Source organism: Ostrea edulis, chromosome 6 (assembly GCF_947568905.1).
Source record: "Ostrea edulis chromosome 6, xbOstEdul1.1, whole genome shotgun sequence".
Taxonomy (NCBI): domain Eukaryota; kingdom Metazoa; phylum Mollusca; class Bivalvia; order Ostreida; family Ostreidae; genus Ostrea; species Ostrea edulis.
The window spans coordinates 35,651,197-35,669,708 of record NC_079169.1 but is presented as its reverse complement, the minus strand read 5'-3'; the positions used below and the strand labels follow the sequence as shown (position 1 = coordinate 35,669,708).

At 35.5% G+C, this 18,512-nt stretch overlaps 1 protein-coding gene across 1 annotated transcript in view; it reads left to right on the top strand.

Annotated features, from left to right (window-relative positions):
• The window catches only part of LOC125683570 (uncharacterized), a 127,346-nt gene extending 114,570 nt beyond the window's left edge, over positions 1–12,776 (top strand). Inside the window, exons 4-7 of the mRNA XM_056139454.1 lie at positions 7,507–7,698; positions 7,796–7,947; positions 9,930–10,153; positions 12,359–12,776. Coding sequence (XP_055995429.1) covers positions 7,507–7,698; positions 7,796–7,947; positions 9,930–10,153; positions 12,359–12,484 — 694 coding nt within the window. The 3' untranslated portion in view covers positions 12,485–12,776. The remainder of the gene's footprint in view (positions 1–7,506; positions 7,699–7,795; positions 7,948–9,929; positions 10,154–12,358) is intronic.
• Positions 12,777–18,512: the final 5,736 nt, after the last annotated feature.

Here is an 18,512-nt window from a genome sequence, read left to right as displayed (position 1 = left end):
GTATCCGTATTACATGATTATAGAAGACCTGAATCTACTGTCACAATGATTGTGTACATGTACAGTACTTAAGTTTTAAAGGGACTGATTCAAGATTTTCCTCATAATTTTATTTTTCACTAAGTTTTAGTGATCAAATTCTACTGACTAATATGTTTAAAAGGTTTCAAAAAAAATTAAGGTTATACATGACAGAAGCTTAAAATAAAAACAAAATGAATACCAATAGAATGGTTATTTTGCCAAAATGTTGATCCCCCTGTTAAAATCCTGGATCCTTCCATGCTCTATTTAGTCGTCAGGTCGTATTTAACTGCATGGGTTTGCATAAAGGAGTTTTGATTATATAACATAATCACTAATATTTTGATATACCTACCTATTCATTTGCATTTCATATTACCTAGCACTTTACATGTAACTGTGCATGACAAAAAACTAGTATTGCACGAGTCATCAGTCGACCTGCACGGGCACCAGATCTGCAGCTATGTCCCCTTTGTACTTTCTATTTACGAGTTTAATGATGTTTTAATGAGCGTTACAAGTATCGGTGAGCATACTTTGAACACACGTATAAATGTTTCGCTTTCCCTCTTTCTTTGAGTATATCTTCATTTAACTGATAATGGGGACGACCACACAAACGTATCCACCTCTTAGCTTTTTCCAAGTTTCTTCCAGGTTTTGGAAAAGGAATAAACACTATCTCTACTTGAAGACGATCTGGGTATCTGTTATCAGTGTTACAAGTGCCTCAACAGCAACGTTTCACCATAATTGCGTTGTCATAAACCAATGTAAACAATCCGATAAAATGTCGACTTTTCGCTTGTTGTCGGGCAAAATGGCGGCGCGTCCTTAGCTGCACGATGCGCGTGTAAATGGAGCTCTCTGATTGGCTAATGCTCCCGTCACTCAAAAATTCGGCGATCCGCCAATTGTTAACTGCTTGCCTGGGTTGAAAATTGATCTACGTAGAATATGCTCTCGCATATGGAATCAGTTAAGAAACATACAAACCATATGCAGGTGTTCGTTAAAGGTGACGATAACGAACAGTGATCAATCACATAACTCCTAGAAGTAATACAAAATAGTAAGTTGGACAAACACGGACCCCTGGATATACCAGAGGTGGGATCAGATGCCATTCCTTCATCGATTTGCCAAAGCTGAATTCATCGTGCTTGTTATATAGTTGAATCGTTAGCTTTCCGTTAATGTCTAGGTTCATTAAAGATGTAGAAGAAGATTTTTATTTCATTGGATTATATCAAACATAGGAATGGAAATAATAATGTTTAATTGGTAAAATGTCATCTAGAGTATCATGTTTGTCCCAAGATTAATTTTGTATTCTCTGTAGGAATTATGAGATTGGTCACTGTCGTTATCTTCACTTTTCTATTTATCTAAATGTTGAGTTGAAAGGCACAGCAAGATATTTTTCCTCTCGTGTGAACTTTATAAGAATGCAAAGCAGGTCATCGAATAAAAGGAAAATAATTTGTGTCGATTGGTATTCCAAGTGTTGAAATTTCAAATTCCGCTATATTAATACATAGATACACTCTACTCTAAATTTCTACAAATATACTCCTACCATTCCATACGAAATTTTGAATCACTCAGGTGACCTATCGCAATTGGTCAGCAAATTTCGTCCGTTGTCTATCGTGTGTTAACAATTGAACATATCTAACTTCTTAAAAATTACAGTTTCAATTCTTTTCAAATTTAATAAGAACCATATTTGGGACAAGGGAGACACAATTTGTAATTTTCAGGATTACTGCAACATCGGGGAACTATAGCTGCGGCAAAATCCGCCAAAAAGTTACCAAATTTCAAAAATCTTCTCTACAACCTCACATCTGTAAAGAAAAATTAAATGCATCTGCTTCGCACTTAGATACTTTCTTGAAAATATATATTAAAAAGAAGTTAACAACTCTCTTACAAAGGTTAGAGCGTTCGCCCCGCATGCGGTAGGCCGGGGTTCGAATCCTGGCCGTGACAGAACCAAGTCGTTAAAACGGGTAGTGATAGTTCCATCGCCAAACGTGAATGTCACGGGTCCTCGGAGATGACCTTAAAAACGGATGTCTCGTGTCACAGTAGGTGTGGCACGCTAGACTCCTCATTGCTCAATGGCCGTAAGCGCCGAGCATAGGCCTAAATTTGAAGCCCTTCACCGGTCTTGGTGACGTCTCCATATCAGTGAAAAATTCTCGAGCAAGACGTTAAGCAAGATACAATCAATCAATCAATCTATATGAGAAGACAAAATCTCTTGCTGGGGTCTTCAATTTGACATTTAGATATATCGACGACGTTTAATCTATTAACAATAATAACTTTCATTCATACGTCGATTTGATATATCACTGTGAACTCGATATGAAAGACACCACAGAGTCGTCTACGTCTGCTTGATACTTAGATATTTTATTGAAAATAGATATTAACGGGAAACTAACAACTCAGCTTTATGACAAACGAGATGATTTCAGCTTCTCCATCGTCAACTCCCCATATTTATGTAGAAATATTTCATTGTCACCTGCATATGGGGTTTATATTTCTCAACTGATTCGATATGTAAGAGATTGTTCTGCATATGATCTGTTTTCAAATCTAGACAGGCTACAAACAAACAAGTTGATGGTGCAGGAGTTTCAACAGTCTCGTTTAACGTCAGCATTTCTCAAATTTTATGATCATTATAACGATCTAGTTTGCCAATACAACCTTTCATTGGGTCAAATGCTGTCTGACGTGTTTCATAACAATTGTTAGGCCGTTCTTGGCACACTCCGTTTATCGGATCAATATATAGGGATCGTGGCTGGTGTGACTGGTCGACAAGGGATGCTTATTCCTCCCAGGCACCTGATTACACCTCTGGTATATCCAGGGTGTTTGCCCAACTCTCTATTTTGCATTGCTTATAGAAGTTATGAGGATGATCATTGTTCGTTATCTTTACTTTTCATAAGAAATATGAAATTGAGAGTTGGGCAAACTCGGACCCCTAGATATACCAGAGGTGGGATCAGGTGTCCAGGAGAAGCAAGCACCCCCGTCGACTGGCAACACCTTCCGTGAGCCCCACACCCTTATCAGGCAAACGGACCAACCCGCAGTCAAAATCAACGCGCCATGAACGACCCAACAATCGGTACATAACACGCCATACAGCACCTGTTCCAAAGACAAAATGTATCAGCAAACCAGACCACCATAACGGCCACAGAATTAATATAGATTTCATGCCCCCATGATACTTTTAACTAATGCTCAGGTAACCGATAAAACATGCGGGCCTATGGCCAATTAATTCAATTTAAGTTATCAATTCGACAGTGCTTAATTATAGATCAACTCAAATACAATCCTCTAATGTGTTCTTATTATTCTTTTGTTATCTTCACCTTTTATCATAGCTCAACTGGACATGTCATTATTAGGGATGTCAACATAGTTGAAAATGACCACCTGAAATCACTCACTTAATAAGATCCAAACTCCACAGAGCGTCGACCTTTATATTGACTACAACTCATCAGGACCCGTAGATTGTGCACCTATTGTTAGGCCGTTCTTTACACACTGAATTTGACTATGGATTACTTCATTTATCAGATCAAGATATAGGATTTCTAACAGATGTGGTCGGTCGACGCAGTCATGAACATCGTTCATATAAAAGTCCAAATACACGCAATGACACACTTAATTCACTTTCACCTTACGTCAACAGACAATTAGGTCCACATTATATTCGCACAAAACTTTACTCTGTTCCATTGATTATTTCGAGTATATTATATGAAGAAGCCCAAACTAGTCCATACTTAGATTTTTCTACACCAGAATATAGACTGAATTGTATGATTATGGATTTTGCCCATCACAAGCTCTTAAACCACCGCGGGTTACAGATGGTATTCCTTCCGATTCATGCCACCGGTTCCTTAGACTTAAACCAAGGAACATAAGCAACATTCTTCTTCATCAAAAAGTCCAGTGTTGTAATCCAGCATAAGTTCAGTCTTTGTCTTGCATTTCCTACGAATAATCCTCTGTTAATGCATCCAAACGTTTTAATTACAAACTTTGCAATGCCTAGATATATACCATCTTATACACAATCCACCTACTTGTTTCTGTTCTTCGTCTTCGTTCAACTATAGTACAGATGGGCATGCCATTACTGGTAGTATTGATATAGTTGAAAATAAGAACCTAAAATCACTCATCTAAAAGGTCCTAAATTCAGAGAACTGTTTTTCCACTCGAGAGAGAACTTCTACCGTGAATTATTTCAAAGATTATGACAACTGTGGTGGGAAACTTCAAAATGTATTGTGCCACAACATATGTCTGAAGTGGTGAAGATCAAATGTCAATTATAAAAAAAAAAAAAAAAAAATTTCAGCAAATTCGAAATCCCCAAACTTTTCTGAAATCATCAACCTCAAATCGTAACACATTACACAACTATTTCTCATCATAAAAAGAGTAGACTTTTTGGTATCATAGAACAAAAATTGAAGAGGTAATATTCAAATTTAGTTATTGGTCATTCATGAATTACTTTGATAAACACCACTTTATCTAACATGGGTCTGTAATTGATATTGCTTGCTGATACAACTATACGAAGAAGCGTAATAAAACATTGTATTAAAGCAGAACACAAGACCCTTTGCCACTGCAAATTTAGAAAAGATGGATATTTGCGAGAGAGAAAAAAACAACAACTTTAAGTCTAGTGTTTACCTTTTGAATGATGCTGAAAACAACATTTTCACTTGAGAAAAGCGTATCTATACACATATCTAAATATTTAGCCCTTGAGTACAGCACTATCATCGGCATATAAAAGCAACATACAATCTTTGTCAGTACTTAACAGACACCATTGGCATAAAGTAAGAATAGTAGTGATTTAAAATGCTCCCCTAAGACACCCCACAATCTATTGAATTAAAATTAGATGTTACATTGTTGACTTAAACAGATAAATATGAAGAAGAAAAAAAAACAATCAGTGGATAAAACTTCATAAAATGTTATGGTCAACATTGTTAAATGCTTTATGTACGTCCAACATTACCATACCAGTAAAAACCCTTTAATAGTATGGCTTCTTATAAAATCTAACATATGGGGCTCACGGCGGGTGTGACCGGTCAACAGGGGATGCTTACTCCTCCTAGGCACCTGATCCCACCTCTGGTGTGTCCAGGGGTCCGTGTTTGCTCAACTATCTATTTTGTATTGCTTGTAGGAGTTATGAGATTGATCACTGTTCGTTATCTCCACCTTGCATGTATCAAACAAGTATCTGTAGAAAAATGGTTTCTAAATCCTTATAAGAATAAAATAATCAATTACTGTTCAAAAAACGTAAAAGTTGTACATGGACACATATCCCAATGATCCTTCACACAATGCATAGTGTACAAACAGGGCTATAAATGCCAACTTCTAGGGAGCTTCCATTTTAAAAAGAGCTTTCACCCTTGAAGGTTTGAAAACGTCTGGTACAACACAACTAAAATGGATTATTCAAAGTATACAAAGTAGGCTTTTTAATGAAAAAACCACCACATTTATTAAATATTTTCCTGGAATGTCATCTGATTCTTAACATTCAAATTCTTCATTCTTTATGAATGATCTCGTCGGCCACAGATTGGAGCACAAACGTTTTGTTTTCTGTATGTTTATCAAACTAAAACTATCTAAATCCTCTAGAAGCAAAATGAGTTTTAAACTTCCCTCTGTACGAAATTTCTTAATTCATCAAACTGTCTAATAGTAAATTGGGGTTTACAAAACTGAAGATATGATTTGGAAAAATAATCTTCCGTAATCTGCGTTGGTTTAAAGAGCATGATGAACAACATAATTCAGTCTGCATTTCGATGTTGAAAAACCAAATTATGGGCTTCTTTTGATTTCTTTATGCATTGTAAAAGAATCCATTCACATTCATAGTATTCCCATGTGAACATTCTTTACATTATAATCACACTCAAATAAAAAACCATGCATATTGTTCTAATTCATTAATCTTGTTGTCTACAAAAATTCGTACTTCAAGTTGAGGTGGTAGTATGATGTCATTTCTTTTTCAAGAATTCTGACCCTCATGGAGAGGATGGACTACTAATTCTGACTCCCAATGTAAATCAGTCCACAAAGGTTACATTCATTTGTGTAGAAAAGATGATATCTACAAGTTGAAAAAAATCCAAATGTTCATATTGAAGCTTCGTCCAGTTAGATTACATATAATTAAATTCATAGTGATTAATAAATCACAGGTTTTACAGTTTTTGACAAAACATTTACACATAGAGCATCTTGTGCGAAAATTGATTGTATATTATTTAACCTCTCACTCAAGAATGTTTCACTCATATGGTTTTGGCTATATTTAGCTCTAAAACTTCATAGTTATTTCGGATTTCAAACATTTCGGTTGAGCATCACTGAAGAGACATTATTTGTCGAAATGCGCATCTGGTGCATCAAAATTGGTACCGTATAAGTTTTACATTATGACCCCTGGGTCGAGGCCTCTGCTGGTGGACTGTTACTCCCCGAGGGTCTCTACAGCCCAGTAGCTAAGTACTTTGTTACTAGCTTGAAAATACGGATGTATATTTAATTGCTGTTCTAAAATTTAGAAATTCATTTCAAAATTAAGGATTATCTCCCTCATGCATAGCTCTTATCCTTGGACGAATTTGGCTCCACTTTTTTGGCACGCTGGTTTTGGCTATATTTAGCTCTAAAACTTCATAGTTATTTCGGATTTCAAACATTGCGGTTGAGCATCACTGAAGAGACATTATTTGTCGAAATGCGCATCTGGTGCATCAAATTGGTACCGTATAAGTTTTATATGGAGACGTCACCATTGCCGGTGAAGGGCTGCAAAATACCATGCTCGACGTTTATGGCCTTTGAGCAGGAAGGGGTGTTTTATCGTGCCACACCTGCTGTGACACGGGGCCTTATGTTTTGCGGTTTCATCCAAAAGATCGCCGCATTTAGTCGTCTCTTACGACGAGCAAGGGAGTGATGAAGTTATATTCTAACCCGGATCCCCACGGGAAAAATCATTAAAAATTCAATGAGAAGTCATACAACTGAACTTTTTAGGATATATTATGACGAAGTAATAGATAAAACATAAGTAAACAAGCAGGACTGAGTTTTGTTATGAAACCCGTGCCTCTATTTATTGCAAAATGGAGTTTAGTTGATCACTGTTCGTTATCTTCACCTTTCACAATGCAGTCCGACAATTCTGCAATCTCTCTCAAATTCTTCTTCTACAAAATGTCACATTACATAGGTTTTAATAAATCTAATTATTTCAAAGAGGTTTCAATACATCTAATTATTTCAGAGGGAATGACACTGAGACTTGCCATCAATTCTTAGAAACACTTAGCGATATATCGTAATTTCTATTCTTAGGTATCGAAAGGAAAAATATTTGAAACATGCGAGGGATGTTGAACACCTGATGGAATTTAACTTTCCAACGATTTTGGACATGTCAGGCATTTCTGATGCCAATGATAAGGACACCAAAATGTTCTTGGATTTAGTATTTTCTGGTCGGATCCCTGAAAATAGCAGAATTAGTGACATTCTGAACCATATAAGGTAATAAATTCATCCATGCATATTTAAAGATAGGAAATTCTATTTTGTAACCATACATTTTGTAATATCTTTCATTGTTAAATTTATATTTTATAAGGGAAAATGGGGAGCGGCTTAACAATCTATACCCACTTGCTGAATCAAATATCAGAGTCGACAGAATTATCTTTGTTGTTTCTGCTTCAAACTCAAGTCTACCAGAGAACCTTATGCAAGCTGTTCGCAGTTCCAGCAGATCAGGACAAAGAGGTATAACTATTCTGTTTTCTAATAAGTAGAATTTTGTTCCATACAATTTTCTCACATTTCAACTCTATACTTATAAGATATACATATATACTCAACAAATGTTAAATTTGAATAATATGTTACAACTGAGTCATATACGACTGAAAAATCATTTAAATGCCTTTTCCCGTCTAGAATTGTTCGGTCTTGTTTTATATAAGTGCAAAGAAATCTGAATCACTGTACTGTTCTTATGTTTGATTCAAGTCTTCACATATTAATTCCCACGCTAAGAGTTTTACCCTCGCTCTCTGTTTGTTTATCAACCCACATGTTTATATTGAATCCGACAGCTTCATTAGGGATTGCTCGTAAAAGCTTACTCTGTGGATATTTGACTTTATGTATTCTAATTATGTAGTTGTAGATTAAAGTTTGAACTGATCAGACGTGTTTTTATTCTGGTGCCCAGAGCACGCATCTTTATACATACTGTTACCTACAGGAATAGGGACAGTACATTACAATCACCTATTGCGTTTTGGAGTATATACGAAGAGAGTTGAACTTTCTTCGCCACCTAGGCTATATCTTGTGTTAATATTTGGCAGTCGTGTGAAGTCATACTTGTCACAAACGACTGTAAAATCGTGCAAACCTTTGCTTCTTGGTTAAAATCCTTTGATGTTTCAATGTATTTGTCAGAGTAAACGTATGACTTTTCAACATTTACACAACCATTCATCAATATGAATTAAAGACTAGTTTTTTGACATCATAGACAGTTGCTTCTTTAATGAAAATGGAAAAAAGAATAATCATATATCTTGATAAATCATTGAAAAATACTTTCTTAAACACCACTCTGATTTTACTCACAAGTACTTTGACGTTTTTGGAATTCCTCATCGACAATATCTTCGTAGTCTCTGATGATCAGGTCTTCCAACAGTTTGTTGAAATTCCCATGGACATGCATTGTGCTCTTTATTAGCTTACATGCTTTTATAATTTTTAAGAGACAGAATTTATTCTAACACTTTTACATGGAAGGATAAATTCTCTTACCGTGACATTCAACTCGACATTTAGATAGATCGACGACGTTTGATTTATCAACACTTATCATTTTTATTCATATGTCAAATTCGATATATCCCCGTAAACTCTGCTTTATACTTCCCACATCTGCTTCGTACTTGGATATTTCATTGAATATAAATGCTAACTGCAAACTAACAACTCAACACATGATAAACGGGTTGACATCAACTTCGCAATCCTCAACTTCCCATATCTATATACAAGTAGTAATATCTGTGCTATCACCTGTATGTGGTGTTCATGTCTCTCAACTGATTCGATATGCAAAGTTTGTTCTGCGTATATCAGTTCTTAAATTGAGGCAGACAGCTGACAAATAAGTTTATGTTACAGGATTTTAACAGTCTTGTTTAAATTCAAGATTTCGCAAATTCCACGGTCGTTGTAACAATCTAATATACCAACACTACCTGTCATTGGGTCAAATGCTGACTGATATGTGTTATGATATTCCCCAGGTTGTTCTTTAAACATAAATTTGGACCATGGGTTGCTAAATTTGCCTGATCAAGATATAAGACTCACAGCGGGTGTGACCGGTCAACGGAGGATTCTAACTTCCTCCTGGGCACCTGATCTCACCTCTGCTGTTTCCAAGAGTGCTTGTTCGCCCTATTCTTAATTTTGTACTTTATTGTAGAATTTATTAGCTGAATCACTGTTCGTTATCTTTAACTCTCATTCTAATATACATGTATACCTGTATTGTCGTTTCTAACAAAAGTTTTGAAAAACATGTTGCCATCTTAATTGTCTTGCTGGTATCGTTGAAATATGAATATTTTAAAGGAGAATTTTGAACTTTACTTCATGATAAAAAAAAATCATGCCTTGATAGCTTTGAAAAAGAGAAAAAGAATCCTTTAGAATATAACATTGTGTCTGTATTCTGTTCACAGATATTCCTCTGTTCGGAGTTTTAACAAAAATTGATGCTCCATTCACTTCAGAAGAAAACGAGTACCAGGAATTTATTTCTAGTATCAGAACACACCTGGGGATTTTAGATATACACCTCCTACGATGCACAAATTATTGTGATGTCAACCTCAGAGAAATGAATGATGAAATTAGAAAAAACATACCTAACATTGATATATCTGTTCTTCGGGGTATGACACAGGTAACAAAGTACATATAGCCGATTCATATGGGCAGCATTTCATCTCAATGGAAGTGTTTTATCATAAAATTGATAAACTGGTTCTGTTCTATTATATGTTTACTATTCATATTGAAACATTCCTAATATCATCCATCGCAGTTTACTGCGTTTGCAATATTTCCCCAAAACATTACAATCAAAGCACATTATACCATCAGCTTTAAATTGTGTTCAGGCAATGTACACGAATACCATTTTTCTCAAATGAAAATCTAATAAATTCAATAATCTATGATTGGTAGATATATTAATTCATTGATATGTTTTACCGAGAGTAATTCCATTATATCGAAACATCAAGGGTTTTAAGTTGTTGAGTTCATTAAATCTATTGACTAGGATTCTGTCTCGTGCTTACCGTAATGCGGGCCAATTTACACAGTCGTTATAACGATGAAAAGTGAATATATGGTCCTTATAACGATCTAATTTACACATACAATCTGTAATTTGGGTCAAATGTTATCTGACGTGCGTCATACCATTTTTAGGCCGTTCTTTACATTCATTTTGACTATGGATTGCTCCGTTTAGCCAATTAAGACATAGGGTTCACGGTCGATGTGACCTGTTAACAGGGCACTTATTCCTCGTAGGCGCCTGATGCCACCTCATGAGTGTCCAGAGTCCGTGAATGTACTAATATTAATTTTGTATTCTTTATAGGAATTTTCACTTTTTCATTCAAATGTCACCACATGAGAAGAAATTTTTTTGTGGATTTTAAGTCCACGTTTAATCTTTTAACAATATTCACTGTCGTTTATGCGTTGATGCAATAAATTCTGGTAAATTTGAAATAAAAGAAAGTCTTTTTCACATCTGTCTCACAGTTGGATTTTTTAATGAGCATAGATTTGAAGGATAAAGTATCAACTCAACTTAATGGCAATAGGATGAATTTAGCTTTGATTGTACACCATCAAATTCCCATATCTGTATAGCAATTATGAATTATACCCTGTGTATGCTGTTTATGCATCTCAACTGATTCAACAAGCGAGATTATGTTTTGTGTATGATAATTTGTCAAAGTAGTGACAAAAAATGAATGTTACAGGGAATTCAAAGGTGCAAGGTGAAGATAACGAACAGTGATCAATTTCATAACTCTTATAAGCAATACAAAATAGATAGGTGGGTAAATATGGACCCCTGGACACACCAGAGGTGGGATCAGGTGCTTAGGAGGAGTAAGCATCCCCTGTTGACTGGTCACACCCGCCGATAGCCCTATATCCTGATCAGGTAAACGGAGTTATCCGCAGTCAAAATCAGTGTGCCAAGAACAGCTTAATAATCGGTATGAAACACGTTAGACAGCACTAGACCCAATGCGAGGTTGTATTGACGAACATAGAATTTGCGAAATGCTGACTTATAGTCATATCTATCAACCTGCTGTTAGCTTGAATGCTGTCTGACGTATTCCATAGGATGTGTTGGATCGTTCTCTACATACTGATTTTGACTACGAATTAGTCCGTTTACATGATCGAGATATAGGACTTCTGACGGATGTGACCGGTCATTAATGGATGCGTACTCCCCTTAAATGCCTTAAATGTCTCATCCCACCCTTGGTATTTTTCAGAGGTTTTTGTTTGCCCACTGTAAATTATGTTTCTTTATGGGATCTAAATTCTTTGTGAGATTTATAAGATAGATCACCATTCGTTATTTCCACTTTTCTTGAAATTGATGACACATCGTTTTTCTTGCCTTTTTGTTATTAGTTGGATTATTTGCATCGAATTTCGGGACATGATGTCCATTGAAGATCGCTTGACGCCTGTTTTATAAATGCTCTTACAGAGGGTTTTCTTTATGAATAAATGAATATAACAAACAGTGATCAAAATACTATAAATAATATAAAATTAAGAAAAATATTAATGCAAACACGGACATTTGTTATTCATAATAATGTTCATCAAGCATAGACCCCTGGGCATACCGGATAAGTTGACCGATCACCAAATGATAAATATAATGAATTTCACTTTAAAATCAATCGAAATTTGTATTGTTTGAGGTAGTGGACTTTGCTTAAAAACTGCACGATGAAAGGAATCATTCTGGGATTTCAATTCTAATGAACTCAACATATCAATACTTTACATAATTGGATTATCTTCTATTATGATATTTTCTGCTATTTAGATTTTGGACCCTTCTATCACAGTTGTTGAATACAACAGAAGCACATCGAATCAAATGGATGCTGGTGGAATTCTTGTGCTTGCGTTTGTGATTTTGATGATATCAATCTTCAGAATGTTATTCTGAAAATGAATGACTGGGGAAAAAAACAGTACATTTTTTCATATAATAGACGGAATTTGAATGCGGATACTAAAACATTTAAAGGAACTTTTAGTTCATTAGAAATCACTGTGTATTATTGTTTAACTTCTTGTATATTCTTTACTCAAGGGATGTGAGTATGGTTGATAAGGAATGTATTGTGTAAAGTTCTACATTTTCTTTAAGGTGTGTGAGTGATGGGTATTAATGGGTGTTAATGAGTATAATGCTTAAAGTTCTAAATTTTCTTTGTAAATAAACTTATTTCTCGGTTTTTATTTCTTTTTCACATGTCGTAGTGTGACAAAGAGAGATTGCTCTATCTCTTGTCAAAATTATGACAACAGTATTTAACAAAATCAGATAACATACTGTGATCAATCTGAGAATACAAAATTAAGATTATCCTGAACATAAACCCCTGGACATACTAGAGGTGAGATCACGTGCCTAGGTTAAATAAATATCCCCTGTGCTATGAATCAGAATAAACCCTAGATAAACAACAGACATCAATCACAAATAATTCAAAGAATTAGCGATTTATTTACGATTGAAACAAAAATATATCAATAGAAAGATTTGCTACTTACAATAGGCATAACCAAAGTTCACAAATTCAGTGACTGGTGCTGGTTTACACAGAGCTGAATTCCCACACTGTGATATAAACTGTCATAAATCGGTTGTTAAATCCAATCAATCAACCCCCATGCCATTTTAGAATGCTTAGGCAAGCAAGTGAGAGGGATGTGGGTACTGAATGCAAGATGAGCTCCAAACACTTTTGCTTGGCTCAATAATGTCATTGTCCAAAATGTACAGTACTTCTCTTCTTAAGTACTGTAATTTTAATGAATTGAGTCCAACGATAAGAATACAGCTTGATGGACAAAGCGTAGCCCATTATAACATCATGGAAAGCAGCATTGATCTTTTTGGAAGATCCTGAACAATTGAAGTCATGAGACGTTGAACTTGTTCTTTCACGTGAACATGCAAATGTTCATGTTTGGCATAAAGATTGCCAAGAATTTCGGACTTCTTTAAACGGACACTCTGGTTGAAGTCTTTTACTAGTTTCTACACTAATGTCATTTTCAGTAATGTCTTACATGTAAAGTTGGTTTATTGGAAACCGATTTTACTCTATTTCAAACCTCGTACTGGCAAATATGAAACATGTTATTGAGAATAGCTTCTTTTCAATAACATATTAAAGTACATTATATACATATTCTATCGCAGAAATACTTATCAGATGCATGGAAAAATTGTGCAACAATATCAATATTGATAAACAGTCGAAGATAACGAACACTGATCAATGTCCTAAATCCAATAAAATACAAAATTAAGAGAAGGGCAAACACGGACCCTCTCAACTGGAATCAGAAATGAGATAGGTGCCTAAGAGAATCCCCTGTTGATGGGTTACACTTGCCATAAGCCCTTGATAAAGCAAACGGAGCAGACTGTAGTCAGAATCAATTGGCAAAGAACGGCCTAACAATTGGCATGAAACACGTCAGAAAGCATTCTACTCAATGACAGGTTGTTTTGGTGAATTAGATCATTATACCGATTATAGAATTTGTGAAATGCTGACTTAAAACGAGGCTGTTGAAACCCCTGTAACATCTACTTTGTCAGTAGCCTGCTTCGATTTAAACATTAATGATACACAGAACATGCTATCGCGTATGGAATCAGTTGAGAAACAGAAATTACCACATACAGGTGGTATTTAAATATTGCTATATAAATATGGGAAGTGGACCAAGGACGAGCTGAAATCATCCCATTTGCCATAAAGTTGTGTTCTTAATTTGCGGCTGACATTAATGTTCAATAACATATCCAAATATGAAACAGATATGGAAGACTCTATGGTGTCTTTTATTTCAACTTCACTGGGATATATCAAATCGACATATGAGTGAAAATGAGGATTGTTTAAAGTCGATATAATAATCTAAATGTCAAGTTGAACACATCAATACCTTTGATCTACTCAAGTAAATACTTTTGAATAAATTCTGCCTCATAAAAATACAAATACCAGGTTAGCTAATAATGGGGCACAATTTGTGCCCATGTGAATCTTCACCAATCTCTTTTTAATTCATTATTATCCTATACATACTGATCAGCAGTCTTGGTATATTCTTTATGTTTATTAGAAAATTAGTTTGAACAGAAGCATCAATGGCAACAAAAGGTGTAATGAGAAAAATCTAATAAACTTGGTTGATTGCTAAATTTGTTTCCTGAGGCCAGTGGCCTAAATGTCCGTGTCATTGTGATAGTTTATAACAATTTATCAGTGATATCGTCATTGGCGTCTGGAACATTTACATCTAACTGACTTTTCAGAGATTAACCCGTTTGATTGCAGATCGTAAGCGATCGGTGTGTCCAGGATTTAATTTGTATGTTATATTCGAGCATTTCTGGATAATTTGAAAATGGTTCCTGCCTATATGACCAAATCTTAGGTGCGTCTACACGATCACCAGCATGAATTGAATGCCAATTTGATTTTCTGTCGTGATACCACTTTTGACACTGTATAATACCTTTTGTAATTTCTCAAATTCCGCCACGAGACTCTTTCAGCCATATACATGTATTTTGAGCAATGCACTTAATTTACCATTGCATTTCATATGAAATGGAAAAGGGTGTATGCACTTCAAGACCCAGCATCATTTTGGGGTTTCATGGACTGCGCATCCACAAGCCACCATTACATGGGGAGGTGCTCATTTCAATCAGTATGATGGTCGTTGACATATGCTGATAACATTTCGGCAAGAATTTTGTTAAATTTCTCCACCATTCCATCTATTTGTTAGCAGAGTCGAGTTGTGTGGGTTTTCTTTCTCTACAGAAGTTTAAGTTTTCCCTGAACAGGTAATTCTCAAACGGAACTCCTTGATCCGAATGAAACCTCCTCTACTGATAAGTATCACTATATCTACAGTTTCGAAATTTACCAACGGTAAAAGTCTGTCCATTTTGTAAAGTAACCAGACACAACTAGCAGATATCTGTATACATTGATCTTGCTTAAAGTCTCTCTCGAGAATTTCTCACTCATATGGAGACGTTACCAAGACTTCAGAAGGGCTTCAAATTTAGGCCTTTGCTCGACGCTTACGGCCATTGAGCAGTGAGGGTTCTTTAGCGTGCCACATCTACTGTGACACGGAACATCTGTTTTTAAGGTCATCTCTGAGGATCCGTGACATTCACACCTGATGCCGGGCGTTTGGCGATGGAACTGTCACTGTTTTAACGATTTAGGTCTGTCGCGGCCGGGATTCGAACTCCGGCCTTTCGCATGCGGGACGAATGCTCTAACCTCTAGACCACCGCGGCGGCTATTATATCCGTTACCAGAGTGCACTGCATTATGGTAATTATAAAGGAAAATGGGCATAAGACGCATATTTGAGAGGTCTTGAGATATAGACATGAAGGATCCATAAAAGTGGTTAAATAACATAACATTTCAAAGATCGTGAATAGCATACAGAAAAAAAACTCAAGGCAAATTAAACAAGATAACCATTGGCCACATCGCTCACCAACGTCACCTTGGCCCTGCTATTGTTCAGCTGTTGTGATTTTTTAAAGATTTTGTTTATCAATCTTATGACTAACATAATCTTGCTGTTCTGGATAAGATCAATGTCACAAGGTCATACATGTAGATCATGATATGATATTAAAAAAAATCTTGCCATAAGAAATCTACATGTAAACACAAAATATGAAAGCTCTATTTCAAATAGTTTAGGAAAAATAAGTCAAACTTTCAGGTTAAGGTCACAAGATCAAATTCCAAATTATATCAAGGTATTAAATAGTTCAGGAGATATTGATTAAGTCAGGTTTTTTAAGAAAAGAAAATATGATAAGGTCACCAGATCAAATACGATTGTATCACAAGGTTTCGTTATAAAGAATCTATTATCGCAATTCAACTTTGAATTAGAACGCATTACCCGATATAGTATTGTGTTGTGTGACGACATAATTGAAAGAGACGATCGAACAGTTTGAATGACACGTTTGATGTAATACAACAAGAGTTTTCATTGGCCGATTACACCCCGCCCAGTTTCTCGAGCTGATTCAGGTGACCGGCGATCGGATAAGATGAACGGACTAGAAAATTACTACCTGGAAAACTGTAGCTCTCTGAAAAAATAGTGTGACGGAACAGAGCTACAGACCCAGCTAGCTCTTATAAAAAAAAACTTCGATTTACGGGGCACAAAAAGCTGCGCACGGTTGAGGCCTGATATCTGTTGGCTACGTCAACAAACGAAATCATCAAAAGCTGTGGTTTTTGGGTCGTATGGGGCTTTAATAAATATTTGAAGGTATGTTTGGACACAAGTATAGTAGGAAAATATGTTAGGAACTTTTTGATATTAAATTTATGAGACAACAACACAAGAATGCAACTTTTTCTCTTTCTTCCTTTAAAGTTTGTTACCATCAGGCCGTCATTTTTTTTCTAATGCCGACTACTCCCGTATAAGGGAATTTGGGCGGACTTATACATATGGACCAATGATATTTTCTGTTGCATTTCGCAATTGTATTACAAACAGATTCAATTGTGTCGTCACACAACGCAATACTATATCCGCCAAAACGTTCTAATTCAAAGGTGAATTGCAATAAAAAATATTAGACCGAAAGCCATACCTTGAATATTTCTGAAGATATTTATCGAGTTACATTTTTCTAAAAATAGGTCAAATTTCAAGGTCCACGGTCAAAGGTTATTGTATGAAATAAAAGGTCTTGCCAGAAAGAATATATATACATGATTTAAAGATTTACCTTAAATAGTTCAGGAGATATTGAATAGGTAAGAGATTTAAAAAGTAGGCCCTATTCCAAGGTCAAACGTCACGAAATGATAAATTCTTGCCATGAAGAACCTATGTACAAAATATGAATGCCGTACCTTGAATAATTCAGGAGATATTGAATATGTCAGAGTTTTTCTTTTAAAACTAGATCAAACTCCAAGGTAAAAAAAAAATCAAACTAAATGGTATATAAGGTCTTGCCATAGAAAAATCTAATTATTACAAAATATGAAAGCTCCACCTGAAATGGTTCTGGTTATACTTCACATGTTATGTTTCCTTTAAAGTGGGTCAAACTCGCTTTTAAAAAAAATTTTAAGGTCAAAATTCATGACATGAAATGAAAGGTCTTGCCATGAAAAATATATAATGCAAGATATGAAAGATCTAGTTTTAGGCACATTTGGTATCCCAGTCGGTGGGTCGAATAGATATGAGTTACCGTACCTATACTGGATTCCTAAACTACATAAAAACCCTTACAAAGATACATCGCTGGATTCATTAAGTACTCTACTAAACCACCATCTTTGCTCCTCACTCAAATATTAACACCTGTGAAGGGGAATTTTCAAACTTACTGTGCGATTACATATGCCAGACGTAGTGTAAATCAAATGAGGATTCTTAAAAAATTCTAAAGAACTTTTAGTAAACTTGAAATCGCAAAACTTTTCTCAGATCAAAAACATCAAAACCTATGACTTTTCAACACTTTACACGACCATTCCTCACGATAAATTAAAGACTATACTTTTCTACATCATCGACAGTTGCTTCTTCAACAAAAATGGAAAACAGAAATATTCCTATCTAGTGATCAGTCATCCAAAAACTTACTTTGTTAAACACCACTCTGATTCCACGCACAGAGCGGTCCACTTCTGCTTCATATTTTATTTTTATTGAAAGTAGATATTAACGGCAAACTAACAACTCAACTTTATGACAAACGGGATGATTTCAGCTTCTCCATCGTCAACTTCCCATATTTATGTAGCAATATTCCATTATCAACTGCATGTGGTGTTTAAATCTCTCAACTGATTCGATACGCAAGAGGTTGTTCTGCATATGGTCAGTTTTTAATATCGAGGCAAGCTACTGACAAACAA